Source organism: Zingiber officinale, chromosome 9A, assembly GCF_018446385.1.
Source record: "Zingiber officinale cultivar Zhangliang chromosome 9A, Zo_v1.1, whole genome shotgun sequence".
Lineage (NCBI taxonomy): Eukaryota > Viridiplantae > Streptophyta > Magnoliopsida > Zingiberales > Zingiberaceae > Zingiber > Zingiber officinale.
In genome coordinates, this window is record NC_056002.1 from 3,806,146 (window position 1) to 3,822,139 (window position 15,994).

Sequence of the window (15,994 nt, forward strand, 5' to 3'; positions counted from 1 at the left end):
TGACAATTAAGGGTAGAATTTCTACAAAAATAGATTCCGCTGCAGCATCAATATCATTAGGATGCTCAAGAGCGACAACCTTGAATATTCGCAGATCAATCTATAAGGACATTAACAAAAGCGACGAAATCTTATGCTAGTGTAAGAACACTAACTAACATTTTAAACCAAATTTCAAAATATAAATTGCTCAAAGTTATTGAAGATTAGAGGCAATAAATAAATTTAAAATACAATCACGTTCAAAATAATTTAACTAATTACAAAAATAAACTCATTCCAGCTTCAAGTGCAAAACATATCTGTAAAATATTTTTCAACAAGTACAAGCATGACATTTGTTATACATTTATACACCAGGTGGAGGCATATGAAGGGTTGTGGGTTCAATTGACCTCACAGAAACTTCAATTTCAATATATTTTACCAAGTAAATTATTTTTTGAACTTACACAAATTACCTTGAAATCATTCATTAGTTATTTAGAAAATATTCTCCCTCAGCAACTTTCTTCATAGCATTATCAAATTAGCCGTTAACTTAATGATGAAATCCAAAAATTTAAAGCATGATAAGATCAATTGGGTTCAATATACACAACCACATCAGCTTAATGAAAATTAAATAAAAAAAGACTAATACAATCTAAAATTTCATCTTGATATTGTACACATCAAGAAGACTGGCATAAGATGTTGCACTTGCCTGAACTTAAGGATCGATTGAATAGGACTTAAGATCTCATCTTGTGCTATTTTCATTTCATCCTATAAATTTCAAATATCACAACTGTCATCACAAATGCAGATTGAGAGTTTACCAAACCTTTATAGATTTAAGGACTAAGTCATACTTGTACATCAGAGAAGATGGTCAGCTGAATGTAATAACCTTTGTTTCCAATTCGATCTCCACCTGTTACTAGCGTAGCACCACTGTTGATTCCCGATTTGATGTAACACAAGATCTTGCTAAACTGCTCCTCATCAAAACTGTTATTGTCTTATCAGAAAATGGGATAATATGAAAGAGTACCAAAGAATTAACAAAAGATTAATAAAAGTGAACTGATAAGAGTTAAGACTACTAATTTACGAAGGCAGACATACTCATACAGAGGATCCAAATGCAGAAAAATAGGAATAAACATTACAATAGAATTCTTACAAACACAAGCAAATAGGAACAATAATTAAAATTGAATTGTTAATCACGTCAAAAGGTCCAAACCAATTCAAGTTTATCCAGTACTGCATATAATACGAATAATCATTTAAGTAATCTTCATCATGAAATCTTTGTAAACATGAATTGCTAAAATTCAATAATCACCTAAATAAAACCAATAGGGGGGAGCTTTAAAAAAAAGGCAAATCTACCAAAACAAAGGAAAATATCTTTGTTTATGTAAAGTAGATACTTTTAATTCCACATTTCTTGCATGCTTGGTTGCTTTCATCTACTGGAAATTTTTCCAGTGACAAAGCGGAATCAATCAAATGAGAAGATAAGTAGAAAATATTTTGTAGCAAATAGTTGCTTACATGATCAAGAAGTGGAGATATTGCACAAGCATTCACTGGATGTTCTGTCACATACGTCTGCAGAGACAATGAAGACAAGAGGGTGATTTTCAGTCCAGGGAGGTGAGAGTATTTATGTAATTAGCATAGCACACTATAAACAGACAAGACACGCTACGGTGTAATTTCTTATTTCACTTTTTTTTATGAAGTTATAGCCGAAACACATGAACTTATGTTCAATATTCTTAAAAGCATAGCAAAAAATCTACTCCCGGACAAAGAACCCTAATTGTCCCTCCAAAAAAAATGAGGTAGATGCAAAACCAATCAAAGATTTGTACCTCTGACCTGAGAAGCGAAGTCAAAACCAAGAATAAAAGTAAATACTAAAAAATATTAATAGATCTACACCATCACCTTAATTTAACAAGATTTAAACCCCTCAAAAGAAAGTCTAGCCATCAAAACAACCAGTGCGAAGAAATTCCAACAAGGAACTCAAAAATCCCAACAGATCTAGCCCCGAGCTGACCGATTTCCTCTAAGAAAACACTAAGAAACAAGCTAAGCATACAAGGATCAACGAGAGATCACCTCCACATTTGACGAGAGCCGCCATGAGTGTAGACGACGAAGGAGCAGCCCCGAGGAGCCAAATCCGAGCACCAGCAGCGAAAACAGCAACGGAATCAAGACGATTTCCGGGGAAAAGGCCATCGACGAATCAACGAAGAAACCAGAAAGCATGAGGAGAAGAAACCCTAAGAGATGGAGCAACCCGTGAGAGGGCAAAGACGGAAGGGAGAGGAGAAGAGAAGGGGAAAGAGGATATGGATGTGGCTGTTTGGGAAAGCGGGGCATTCCGCAGACCGCAGACCTCACAAGGGAGTCGTGTGTTGATCCTGATCGGGAGAGGAAGGGGCGTCGATCTAGGAAGGGGAAGGACGGCGCGATATAGGTTTAGGTTTGGAGGAAAGAGTGAAGTGTTGCAAATTTTGGTTAAGTATTGGTGGGAAAATTAAATTATTTTATTTATCATAGACATCGGGTTTTAAAAATTACTGTAAAAATTGGTGTCTATTAACGAAAAAAACGCTCATAGACATTGGCTAAAAAAACCGATGTCTATGAGCGAAAATCTGCGCTCATAGACATCGATTTTTGGAAAAATCGGTGTAAAATATACAAAGACATCGATTTTTGCTTAAAACTGTTGTTCCACCGATGTCTATGAGGATTTTTTTTTGTAGTGCATGGTTTTCACACTCGCAAAGGTTAATGTCTTCATAACTTCAATAGCTCTTCTTAATCATAAAACCCTTACTAGGATCTGCATTTGCACTTACTTGAAGTTTTAATAATCTTTTGTTCCCAATTCAGATTGAGTCATCTGAGCTAAGGGTATTCTATCGGTCTATATCGTTGGTTAAATTATAATAATTCTTCAGTTTATACTTTGACTGATATTACCATTGCTCTAGTTATCCCATGGAAATTGAGCAGTGTATTCAATAGCGGCGAATAGCGCGCTATCGCGCGCTACAACCAGCGAACGCTGCAGAGCGTTCGCTGAATCGCAATTGTCCCGAATAGCCCACGCTATTCGGGACAAAAGCGTCGATAGCGCACATAGCGTGCGCTATCATGCCCTAGCGCCCCATAGCGGGCGCTAAAATTACAAATTGCTTACCAATAGCTAGGGCAAAGGTGAGTCGAATCGTGACTGTGGCAGAGGCGAAGGTAGGGTAGACTGCAGAGGCGACAGGCGGCGATCGGCGAGTAGCGAGCGGCGAGCGGTGACCTGTGAGTGGTGGCGAGGGACAGCGATTGGAGGTAAGCTTTTCTCCTTCCTTTCGTTTTCTTCGTTTAGGTTTTCCTTCTCGTTTTTTTTCTCAAAGGAGCAAAAACGATTTCACGATTTCCAGAAGTCGGGCATCTGGATCGATCCAGCGATCGATCCAGGGTCAAACAGAAAGGATCTGGATCGGTCGCTGGATCGATCCAGACCCTGGATCGGTCGCTGGATCGATCCAGACCCTGGATCGATCGCTGGATCCATCCAGATCCTTTCTGTTCGACCCTGGAAGGATCTGGATCGATCCAGCGACCGATCCAGGGTCTGGATCGATCCAGCGACCGATCCAAATCCTTTCTGTTCGACCCTGGATCGATCGCTGGATCGATCCAATTCCTTGGATCGATGCAATGATCGATCCAGATGCCCTGGATTGATTTTTTTTTTTACTGATTTGTTTCTAATTAATTAATTATTTATTCTGATTTTTTTTTTCTTTTGTTTTTCTAGGATTTTGATTGTCTAGTTAGAATTTGCAATGTCTACGAATTTATCAAAAAAAGATAAAAAAGATATTGGTTGGAAGTATTGTTATCAAAATGAAGGGGAAAAAGCTGTTCGGTGCAAATTTTGTCATCATATATCGAATGGAGGGATTACTCGCTTGAAGGAACATTTAGCTCAAACTCAAGGGGTTGGTTCACCTTGTGTTAGTGTTCCGGATGATATTAAGAAAGAAATTAGAGAATCACTTGACAAAATTAGAGCATCTAAAAGTAAACAAACTGAATTGTTACGAGAGATCGGTGAAGGTCCCCAAAGTATGAGTACGCAATCATCAAAAGTTGGAAGTGTAGGGGGAAATTCAATTGGATGTTCTGGTAGTGGTGAATCAAAAGGTAAAGGTACTCTTCATGAGTTTGTTAGTTCCGAACCTCGACAAACAACCCTAAATTCGACATACAAAAAAAATTTGTTGGTTGATGTGAAGCGTAGAATTGGCCGTTTTATTTACTCTGCCGCACTTCCGTTTAATGTTGTGAATGATCCTTATTGGCTGCCTATGGTTGAGGGCATTGCGGAATATGGAAGAGGGTTCAAGCCTCCTTCAATGCATGAGTTAAGAACTTGGATACTTAAAGCTGAGGTTGATGGCATCAACCTAATATATGAGGAGCATAAAAAGGCATGGAAAAAATATGGATGCACTATTATGTCCGGTGGTTGGACGGATGGAAAGAATAGAAGTTTGATCAATTTTTTAGTAAATAGTCCCGCCGGCACTTTCTTTTTGAAATCTATTGATGCATCAGATTCTATTAAAAATGGGGAATTGATCTTTAAATATCTTAATGATGTTGTTGATGAGGTGGGAGAGGAAAATGTAATTCAAATTATCACGGATAATGCTTTGAATTGCATTAAGGCGGGGAAAAAAATTATGGAGACTAGACATAAAATTTGGTGGACACCTTGTGCGGCGCATTGCATTGATCTAATGTTGGAGGATATTGCAAAGTTGAAGATTTTTTCTGACACAATTGAGCATGCTAAGATGGTTGTGAAGTTCCTTTATGGTCATGGGACTATACTTTCTTTGATGAGAAAGTATACAAACGGTAAAGAAATTCTCCGTCCCGCTGTTACTCGCTTTGCTACTTCATTTCTCACTCTTCAGAGTATGTATAAGGTTAAAAGGCCACTTGAACAAATGTTTGCTTCCGAAGATTGGGTTAGTTCACCACTATCTCAAACAACTCAGGGGAAGGTCGTGAAGAGAATTGTTATTAATGATCCCAACTTTTGGCCACATGTTGCATTTTGTGTTAAGAGTGTTGTTCCTCTTGTAAGTGTGTTAAGGGAAGTTGATTCGGAGGAGAGATCGGCCATGGGATATATTTATGAACTTATGGATAAGGCAAAAGAGACAATAAAATTTAATTGTGGGGGAGTTGACAGAAAATACAAACCCATTTGGAAAAAAATTGATTCACGATGGACTCCACAACTTCATCATCCTCTACACGCGGCCGGGTACTATTTGAATCCGCAATTGCGTTATGAAGAAAGATTTTCTTATTGTGATGAAGTTAGAGATGGATTGTATACTTGCATGGATAGGATGTTGTCTTCTGATGATCGTCTTAAAGCAGACATCCAATTGGACTTATATAATAAAGCTGAAGGAGAATTTGGAACTCCAATAGCAAAACGAACAAGAATGTTGCGAACTCCGGGTAAAATTTTCTTCTTATTGTTGGTTGCTACTCGGAAAACCTAGAGGTTCCACTGTACAAAAATTTTGTACAAAGGTCTGAACTTTTTCCTAGCTACCATGTGTTCTTTTAAATTAAATTTTGGATCGCCTGCGGAACTTAACACGTTTGATCCAAAACTTAATCTATTTGTTCTTTTAGGTTTTGACTTGGGTCTCCTGCGGAACTTAACACGTTCGACCCAAATCGCCTTAAGTTATTAATTCCATTAAATATTAATTTCCATAATTGGTTCCCAGTACTGACGTGGCGAGTCACATGACCTTCTTGGATATGGGAGCAACCACCACCGACTAGACAAAACCTTTTATAGAAAGCTAATATTTAATTTCCTAAAATAACTTTAGGTTAACCGAAAAGAACAATCAAATCACAAGGATAAATAAAACAAAAGAACACAACATCGAAAAACATATTCGAAATACTAGAACGTAAGCCTCTTGTATTTGGTATTATTTTCATAAATAACTAGTATGATGCGGAAAATGAAAAACTACTAGTTATACCTTCTAGAAAGACCTCTTGATCTTCTATCGTATTCCTCTTCTAACCTCGGACGTTGTGTGGGCAACGATCTTCCGAGATGAGAAACCACCAACCACCTTCTTCTCCTCCTAGCTAGGTTCGGCCACAAAGAAAGAAGCTTCACCAAGGAAGAAAATCAAAACACTAACCAAGCTCCAAGAGATGCTCGCTTCCTCTCCTTCTTCTTCTTCTTCTCCAAGTAGTATCCGGCCACCACAAGAGCTCCAAGGAAAGAGAGGGGTTCGGCCACCACAAGAAGAAGAGAGGGAAAGGATGGCCGGCCACACCAAGGAACAAAAGAGGGAGAGAAATAAAAGAGGTTGTCTCATGAAGGCACCCTTACCCCTTCTTTTATATTCCTTGGCCTAGGCAAATTAGGAAATTTAATTACAATAAAATTTCCTTAATTTCCTTGACATGATTTAATTGAGAAAAATAAAATAAAATTTCCCCAATTAAATTCAAGTGGCTGGCCACATCATGAAGAACAAATTGTACAAGTTTCAATCAACAATTAAAACTTCCTAATTTGTTTCCGGAAATTTTAAAATTAAAATTTCTCTTCAAAAATCTCTTCATGGTTGATAAAAAAAAAATTCATAATTTTAATTTTACAACATGTGAATAATTTTTAAAGAGAAAAAAAAATATCTCACCAATCTACAAATAAGGAAAGAGATCTAATCTCTTTCTTTAATCTATTGTAGATCTTTTACAAGAGAGATATTTTAATTTTAATTCTCTTTAATAAATTATATCTTCCACATAATAAAAATTAAAATTAAATTTCTTTTTTAATTTAATTTGGCCGGCCCCCACTAGCTTGGGTTCAAGCTAGGGCCGGCCACCCAATCTTAGCTTGATCCTCATGCTAGCTTGGCTGGCCCCTATCGTGGGTATAAAAGGTGGGTATAGGTGGGTATAGTACTCTATAAATAAGAGGCTACGATAGGGACCGAGAGGAGAAATTGGTTTTGGTCTCCCGATAAAATTAAGCATCCCGTGTTCGCCCCGAACACATAACTTGATTTTATCAATAATAATTCATTCCACTAGAGAACTATTATTGAACTACCGCACCAATCCCAAATTACATTTTTGGGCTCCTTCTTATTATGAGTGTGTTAGTCTCCCTGTGTTTAAGATATCGAATGTCCACTAATTAAGTGAGTTACTGACAACTCATTTAATTAATATCTAAGTCCAAGAGTAGTACCACTCAACCTTATTGTCATGTCGGACTAGGTCCACCTGCAGGGTTTAACATGACAATCCTTATGAGCTCCTCTTGAGGACATTATCAACCTAGTATCTCTAGGACACAGTTTCCTTCTATAATCAACAACACACACTATAAGTGATACCATTTCCCAACTTATCGGGCTTATTGATTCATCGAACTAAATCTCACCCATTGATAAATTAAAGAAATAAATATCAAATATATGTGCTTGTTATTATATTAGGATTAAGAGCACACACTTCCATAATAACCGAGGTCTTTGTTTCTTTATAAAGTCAGTATAAAAGAAACGACCTCAAATGGTCCTACTCAATACACTCTGAGTGTACTAGTGTAATTATACAGTCAAGATAAACTGATACCTAATTACACTACGACCTTCTAATGGTTTGTTCCTTTCCATTTTGGTCACGAGCTACTGTTTATAATTTATAAGGTACTGATAACATTATCTTCTGCATGTGACACCACATACTATGTTATCTACAATATAAATTAATTGAACAACTACAACTAAATGTAGACAATTTGACCAAATGTGATTCTTTATTCATAATGAATGTTTACAAAGCTTAGGCTTTCAGTATACACTCCAACAATCTCCCACTTATACTAATGACTAAGCTGTCATATCTTCTACCATACATCTGATTCCCATTCCCTCCACATGCCGATCAAAAGCTAAGGGCCTTAGTGAAAGGATCTGCCAGGTTATCTGCTGATGCAATCTTGGCGATGACAACTTCTCCTCGCTTCACGATATCTCGTATCAGGTGGTACTTGCGCTCTATATATTTACTTGCCTTCTGAGCTCGTGGTTCCTTCGAGTTTGCAACTGCACCGCTATCATCACAATAAATTGTGATAATTTTGGGCAAACCAGGAATCACATCTAAGTCCATTAGAAAGTTCCTGAGCCATACTGCTTCTTTAGCTGCCTCAGCGGCTGTTACATACTCAACTTCCATGGTTGAGTCCGATACGTATTTCTGCTTAACACTCCTCCATGAAATGGCTCCACCTCCTAAAGTAAACACATAGCCTGATGTAGACTTACTATTGTCCCTATCTGATTGAAAATCTGAATCCGTATAACCCACAGGGAGCAAATCGTCTGCTTGGTAAATTAGCATATAATCTCTAGTCCTTCTCAGGTACTTTAATATATGCTTTACCGCAGTCCAATGTCCTTGTCCAGGGTTACTCTAATATCTGTTGACCATGCCCACGGCAAAACAAATATCAGGTCTCGTACATAGCATTGCATACATAAGGCTTCCTACAGCCGAGGCATAAGAAACTGCTTTCATATCTTCTATCTCCTTTGATGTCTTAGGAGACATCTCTTTAGATATAGCTATTCCATGCCTAAAAGGTAAGAAACCTTTCTTGGAATCCTGCATACTAAAACGAGCAAGGATTGTATCTATATATGAAGCTTGGGACAGACACAACATTCTTTTCTTGCGATCCCTTATCACTTTGATCCCAAGAATGTGTGCACACTCTCCTAAGTCCTTCATATCAAATTATTTGGACAACCATACCCTTACGTCTGATAATACCTTGACATTATTGCCAATTAACAAAATATCATCTACGTATAGTACAAGAAATACCACCACGTTTCCGTTACACTTCTTGTATACACAAGACTCATTCGGACACTGAATAAATCCATACGACTAGATTACTTCATTAAACCGGATGTTCCAAGACCTTGAAGCTTGCTTCAGTCCATAAATGGACCGATTGAGCTTGCAAACTAGATGCTCTTTGCCTTTTTCAATGAACCCTTCTGGTTGCTTCATATGGATGTTCTCTTCAAGACTTCCATTAAGGAAAGCTGTCTTGACATCCATTTGCCAAATCTCATAATCCATATGAGCAGCAATGGATAAGAGTATCCGGATAAACTTAAGCATGACTACCGGTGAAAAGGTTTCCTCATAATCGATTCCCTCTTTCTGAGTGTACCCTTTCGCAACAAGCCTAGCTTTGAAGGTTTCTACCTTCCCGTCTGTCCCTCTTTTCCTTTTGTAGATCCACTTGCATCCAACGGCTTTTACACCATCAGGTGGTTCTACAAGCTCCCAGACCTTATTAGAGTACATAGACTCTATTTCAGAATTCATTGCCTTTTGCCAAGATGCTGCATCTATATCTTGGACCCGGGATCAAATCCGAAGACTCTCCCAAAAACATGAATCTTTCAGGCTGCCTTACAACCCTCCCACTACGACGAGGCACTGTCTGTGGTTGTGTATCATGTGTGACACGTGTTGCAGTCTCTTGTGGTACTTCATCTTGTACTGTTGGTACTGAAGTAGACGTGTCCTCTCTAAGTTCTTCTAAAACAACTTTGCTACTGGGCTTGTGATCCATTATATAGTCTTCTTCTAAAAACTGGGCATTGGTGCTAACAATGACCTTCTGGTCTTTAGGACTATAAAATAAACCACCTTTCGTTCCTTTTGGATATCCTACAAACACGCGATTTCATGCGGATTCTAACTTATCGACATCTGGTTTCAGCACATGTGCCGGACTACCCCAAATCTGAATATGTCTTAGGCTGGTTTTCGCCATTCCACAATTCTATGGGAGTAGAAGAAACGATTTAGAAGGTACTAAGTTCGGAACATAGCTGTTTCCCGAGCATATCCCCAAAACGAATTTGTAATTCAATAACTCATCATCGATCTAACCATCTCCATAAGAGTCCTGCTCCTTCGTTCGCTACACCATTCGGGTGTTCCAGTGTGGACAATTGGGATTAAATCCGGCCTCGATAAGTAATTCCTAAACTCTCCTAAGAGGTATTCGCCACCACGATCAGATCGTAGTGTCTTGATACTTTTACCTAGTCGTTTCTCCACATCAGCCTTGTATTCTTTGAACTTATCAAAGCACTCGGACTTGCGGCGCATTAGGTAAATGTATCCGTATCTTGAATAATCGTCTATAAAAGAGACAAAATATTTAAAACCACCTCTTGCCTGGACAGACATAGGACCACACAAATCAGAATGAACCAATTCTAACACTTCTTTGGCTCTATACCGCTTGGCCTTGAACGGTCTCTTGGTCATTTTACCTTCTAAGCAAGATTCACAAGTTGGAAAATTTTCCAACTCTAATGAACTCAAAAGTCCATCGGCTATAAGCCTCTGAATCCTACTTAAGTTAATATGACCAAGCCTTAGATGCCAAAGATATGCTTGGTTTATTTCCGAAGGTTCTTTTCTCTTATTAGAGTTAGAAGATGAGTTATAAATTTCCATGTTTTGCTTTGTGGAAGAAATTGGATTTAAAGTATACAAATTGTCAACTAATGCACCAGAACAGATAATCACTTTATTTCTTTTAATAACTACATCGTTACTGAAAGAAACTGAATATCCATCTAAAAACAGTTTAGAAACTGAAATTAAATTCTTTTTAAAACTGGGTACATAAAGATAATTTCTTAAAACCAAATTCCTACTTCTACTAAAAGATAAGTAGACGTCTCCCACTACAACAGCTGCCACCTTAGTAGCATTGCCCATGTAGACGGTAATTTCTCCTTCAGATAGTCGTCGGGTTTCCTGGAACCCCTGCAAGGAATTGCAGACATGATCAGTGGCTCCCGTATCTACACACCAGGTGCTGGTAGATAACACCGCTAAACATGTTTCAACAACTAGAGCATGAGATATACCTTTGTTTTGATTTCTACGAGGACAATCCGCCTTCCAATGTCCTGCCTGCTTGCAGATGAAGCACTTGCCCTTCGGCTTCTTCACTCCAGCTTTAAATCTTGTACTCTGAGACTTATTCACTTTCTTTGCTGAACTAGCTTGTTTCTTCTTCTTATTTCCTCTCGGTTTAGAAGTAGAACCATTTTCAGCATAGTGAATTTGAGCATTGTGACAAAATAATCCTTCTGCTGCCTGAAGTTCTGTCAGTAGTTCCGCCAATGAATATACCCTTTTGTTCATATTGTAATTCAGGCGGAATTGCTCAAAACTTCTAGGTAGTGTTTGGAGGATCATATCGATCTGGGTTTCCCCATCAATTTCTCCTCCAAGGATCTGTATCTCGTTCAGATAAGTCATCATCTTTAGGATATGATCCCTCACAGGAGTACCCTCTTGCATGGTGGTTGTCATTATCTTTCTCATGGCTTCTTGCCTAGAAGCCCTATCCTGATGACCAAAGAGTTCCTTGAGATTGTTCATAATATCATAGGCTGTTGATATGATGTCGATGTTGCAATACATTTGACATTGAAGCCAAAATGTAACACCGCGCCATCTCATCTGCTTTTACCCATTTCCTATGATATTCAATCTCCTCTTGGGTAGATTCACCAGTAGGTGCTTCAGGGCAAGGCTCAGTCAGTACAAATTTATAGCTTTCAGCAGTAAGAACAATGTCCAGGTTCCTTTTCCAATCTATGTAATTAGGTCCAGTAAGTCTATTTTGTTGAAGTATGATGGACAGTGGGTTGAAAGTCATCCTAAGAATCACAAATAACTTTTGGTCAGAACTCTAAACTTAGAATAATATTGATTCCTCAAACAATACTATTTTAAATTAACCAACACCTCAAAGCACCGTGAATTTTGTATGCCACGTTAGTGTGGACGTATACAAATTCAACATTTGTAAAAGGAGGGTTTTATCCCATTAATTTTATTATCTTGTCAACCTAACTTTTTGACAAATAAAATTAATAGTTGGTGTCTTTTGGTCACACAAATAATAGCAGTGACTCCGATGGGGAGGATACTATTAGATGTGTCTAAGTGTATACCATTACTTGACACTAAGTCCATTAATAAGATTATGCCCCTTCCGTTGGGGAAGATCACACGCTCTTAATTAACTTCCTATAGTCATCCAAAAATGGAAGTCTATTCTAGTGATCCACAAACAAGCTCATCCGTTATGGAGGAAGGCACTCAGAGCCAACGCGCAAGCTTGTTTGCATCACTTATAAACCAGTAATGGAGACCTTGAGATTTATTTAAAAATTCCTCTCCCACTTAGTTATTTATAAATGAGGAATTTTAACTATGCTAGCCTACTAAGCATGTAAACTAACACATACACACAGCACAATATAAAAGCGATAAATAGAAAATCTAATTTTCAACTATTATGGCTTTTATCTCTAGTTGTCCTCCGTGTGTTGTCATCCCAAGCTGCTGCCATATTTGGCCAACGCCACCGGGTCTAGCTGTCACATCCATCTTGCTCCTAGTTCCGCTGCGCCTCTGGTCCTTAGAAGGTTCCACGCTTTGCAAGATTCGATCCGCGACATAAATAGAATTTTACATTTTTGATCCTATATTCCATAAAAGGAATGTACATGTATCTAGATCAAATATAAAATCCTAATAAAACTAAATACAGCTCCTGCTGTATTTTAATACAATCATGCACACACAGATAAATGCCCTTGACATGTCCAAGGGTCCAATCACACACATAATAACTAAAAGTCATAATAGTTGGATCCACAAAGTTAGCACATCCTACTATTAACCTGCCTAAATTATGTATGACATGTGCATAATTAAACTAATACCAAATACACAGAGGCAAAATCCTAGCTCTGATACCAATTGTTGGTTGCTACTCGGAAAACCTAGAGGTTCCACTGTACAAAAATTTTGTACAAAGGTCTGAACCTTTTCCTAGCTACCATGTGTTCTTTTAAATTAAATTTTGGATCGCCTGCGGAACTTAACACGTTTGATCCAAAACTTAATCTATTTGTTCTTTTAGGTTTTGACTTGGGTCTCCTGCGGAACTTAACACGTTCGACCCAAATCGCCTTAAGTTATTAATTCCATTAAATATTAATTTCCATAATTGGTTCCCAGTACTGACGTGGCGAGGCACATGGCCTTCTTGGATATGGGAGCAACCACCACCGACTAAACAAAACCTTTTATAGAAAGCTAATATTTAATTTCCTAAAATAACTTTAGGTTAACCGAAAAGAACAATCAAATCACAAGGATAAATAAAACAAAAGAACACAACATCGAAAAACATATTCGAAATACTAGAACGTAAGCCTCTTGTATTTGGTATTATTTCCATAAATAACTAGTATGATGCGGAAAAGAAAAAACTACTAGTTATACCTTCTAGAAAGACCTCTTGATCTTCTATCGTATTCCTCTTCTAACCTCGGACGTTGTGTGGCAACGATCTTCCGAGATGAGAAACCACCAACCACCTTCTTCTCCTCCTAGCTAGGTTCGGCCACAAAGAAAGAAGCTTCACCAAGGAAGAAAATCAAAACACTAACCAAGCTCCAAGAGATGCTCGCTTCCTCTCCTTCTTCTTCTTCTTCTCCAAGTAGTATCCGGCCACCACAAGAGCTCCAAGGAAAGAGAAGGGTTCGGCCACCACAAGAAGAAGAGAGGGAAAGGATGGCCGGCCACACCAAGGAACAAAAGAGGGAGAGAAATAAAAGAGGTTGTCTCATGAAGGCACCCTTACCCCTTCTTTTATATTCCTTGGCCTAGGCAAATTAGGAAATTTAATTACAATAAAATTTCCTTAATTTCCTTGACATGATTTAATTGAGAAAAATAAAATAAAATTTCCCCAATTAAATTCAAGTGGTCGGCCACATCATGAAGAACAAATTGGACAAGTTTCAATCAACAATTAAAACTTCCTAATTTGTTTCCGGAAATTTTAAAATTAAAATTTCTCTTCAAAAATCTCTTCATGGTTGATAAAAAAAAATTCCATAATTTTAATTTTACAACATGTGAATAATTTTTAAAGAGAAAATAAAATATCTCACCAATCTACAAATAAGGAAAGAGATCTAATCATATCTTCCACATAATAAAAATTAAAATTAAATTTCTTTTTTAATTTAATTTGGCCGGCCCCACTAGCTTGGGTTCAAGCTAGGGCCGGCCACCCAATCTTATACCTAGGCCGGCCCTAGCTTGGTTCTCATGCTAGCTTGGCCGGCCCCCTATTGGTGGGTATAGAAGGTGGGTATAGGTGGGTATAGTACTCTATAAATAAGAGGCTACGATAGGGACCGAGAGGAGAAATTGGTTTTGGTCTTCTGATAAAATTAAGTATCCCGTGTTCGCCCCGAACACACAACTTAATTTTATCAATAATAATTCACTCCACTAGAGAACTATTATTGAACTACCGCACCAATCCCAAATTACATTTTTGGGCTCCTTATTATGAGTGTGTTAGTCTCCCTGTGTTTAAGATATCGAATGTCCACTAATTAAGTGAGTTACTGACAACTCATTTAATTAATATCTAAGTCCAAGAGTAGTACCACTCAACCTTATTGTCATGTCGGACTAGGTCCACCTGCAGGGTTTAACATGACAATCCTTATGAGCTCCTCTTGAGGACATTATCAACCTAGTATCTTTAGGACACAATTTCCTTCTATAATCAACAACACACACTATAAGTGATACCATTTCCCAACTTATCGGGCTTATTGATTCATCGAACTAAATCTCACCCATTGATAAATTAAAGAAATAAATATCAAATATATGTGCTTGTTATTATATTAGGATTAAGAGCACACACTTCCATAATAACCGAGGTCTTTGTTTCTTTATAAAGTCAGTATAAAAGAAACGACATCAAATGGTCCTACTCAATACACTCTGAGTGTACTAGTGTAATTATACAGTCAAGATAAACTGATACCTAATTACATTACGACCTTCTAATGGTTTGTTCCTTTCCATTTTGGTCGCGAGCTACTGTTTATAATTTATAAGGTACTGATAACATTATCTTCTGCATGTGACACCACATACTATGTTATCTACAATATAAATTAATTGAACAACTATAACTAAATGTAGACAATTTGACCAAATGTGATTCTTTATTCATAATGAATGTTTACAAAGCTTAGGCTTTCAGTATACACTCCAACACTTGTAACCGTTCTTGTAAAATTATACTAGCATTCATATTTTAAAATTATATACATTCTTGTAATTTTTTTTAATGTTATTACTTATTAGTCTCGTGGTGGGAACGTTTTGGAAGTAAGACACCCGAGCTTACTACATTTGCAATTCGAGTGCTTGGTCTCACGTATAGTGCTTCGGGATGTGAAAGAAATTGGAGCACTTTTGAATCGGTGAGTATTCTAAGTTTCTAACTCTACTTGAATTTTAATTGTTTTATAATTTTCATATCATTGTTTATTTTTATATATATATGTTTTCTTTTTTGTAATATTAGATTCATACAAAAAAGAGAAATAGGCTTGAACATGCAAAGTTGAATGCGTTGGTGTTTGTGAAATATAACTTCAAGCTTAGGGAGAGAAGTATTAGGAGGAGAGACAAGATTGATCCCATTGTAGTTGATGAAATTAATTCAGATGATGAATGGATAACTGAGAAAGAAGGTCCAGTTCTCCCCGTAACTACTAAATGGCTTGAAGATGATGAATTATTTGAAAGTGATCCTATTGTGAGTGTGCCATCTGCTACCTTTGAAAGTCTTTTCGACTCAGATAAGCGAGTCGAAGATGTTGAGGATATAGTTGAAGTTCCTCCTACGAATTCAAAAAAAAGAGTTGCTGAAAATTCAAATAAGCACTAA

At 37.5% G+C, this 15,994-nt stretch overlaps 1 protein-coding gene across 1 annotated transcript; it reads left to right on the plus strand.

Annotated features, from left to right (window-relative positions):
* Window positions 1-3,860: 3,860 nt before the first annotated feature.
* LOC122021507 lies at window positions 3,861-15,994 on the plus strand. The gene is made up of 3 exons (XM_042579630.1): window positions 3,861-5,559; window positions 15,406-15,524; window positions 15,629-15,994. Exons 1-3 carry the CDS (start codon window positions 3,861-3,863, stop codon window positions 15,992-15,994), a joined length of 2,184 nt encoding a protein of 727 aa, XP_042435564.1.

Bases quoted from the DNA above. Each gene is read 5' to 3' on its own strand.
- LOC122021507 (XM_042579630.1), top strand. From the start codon at position 3,861: ATGTCTACGAATTTATCAAAAAAAGATAAAAAAGATATTGGTTGGAAG. The intron at 5,560-15,405 runs GTAAAATTTTCT...ATTACTTATTAG, and splicing joins AAGAATGTTGCGAACTCCGG to TCTCGTGGTGGGAACGTTTT. The intron at 15,525-15,628 runs GTGAGTATTCTA...TTGTAATATTAG, and splicing joins ATTGGAGCACTTTTGAATCG to ATTCATACAAAAAAGAGAAA.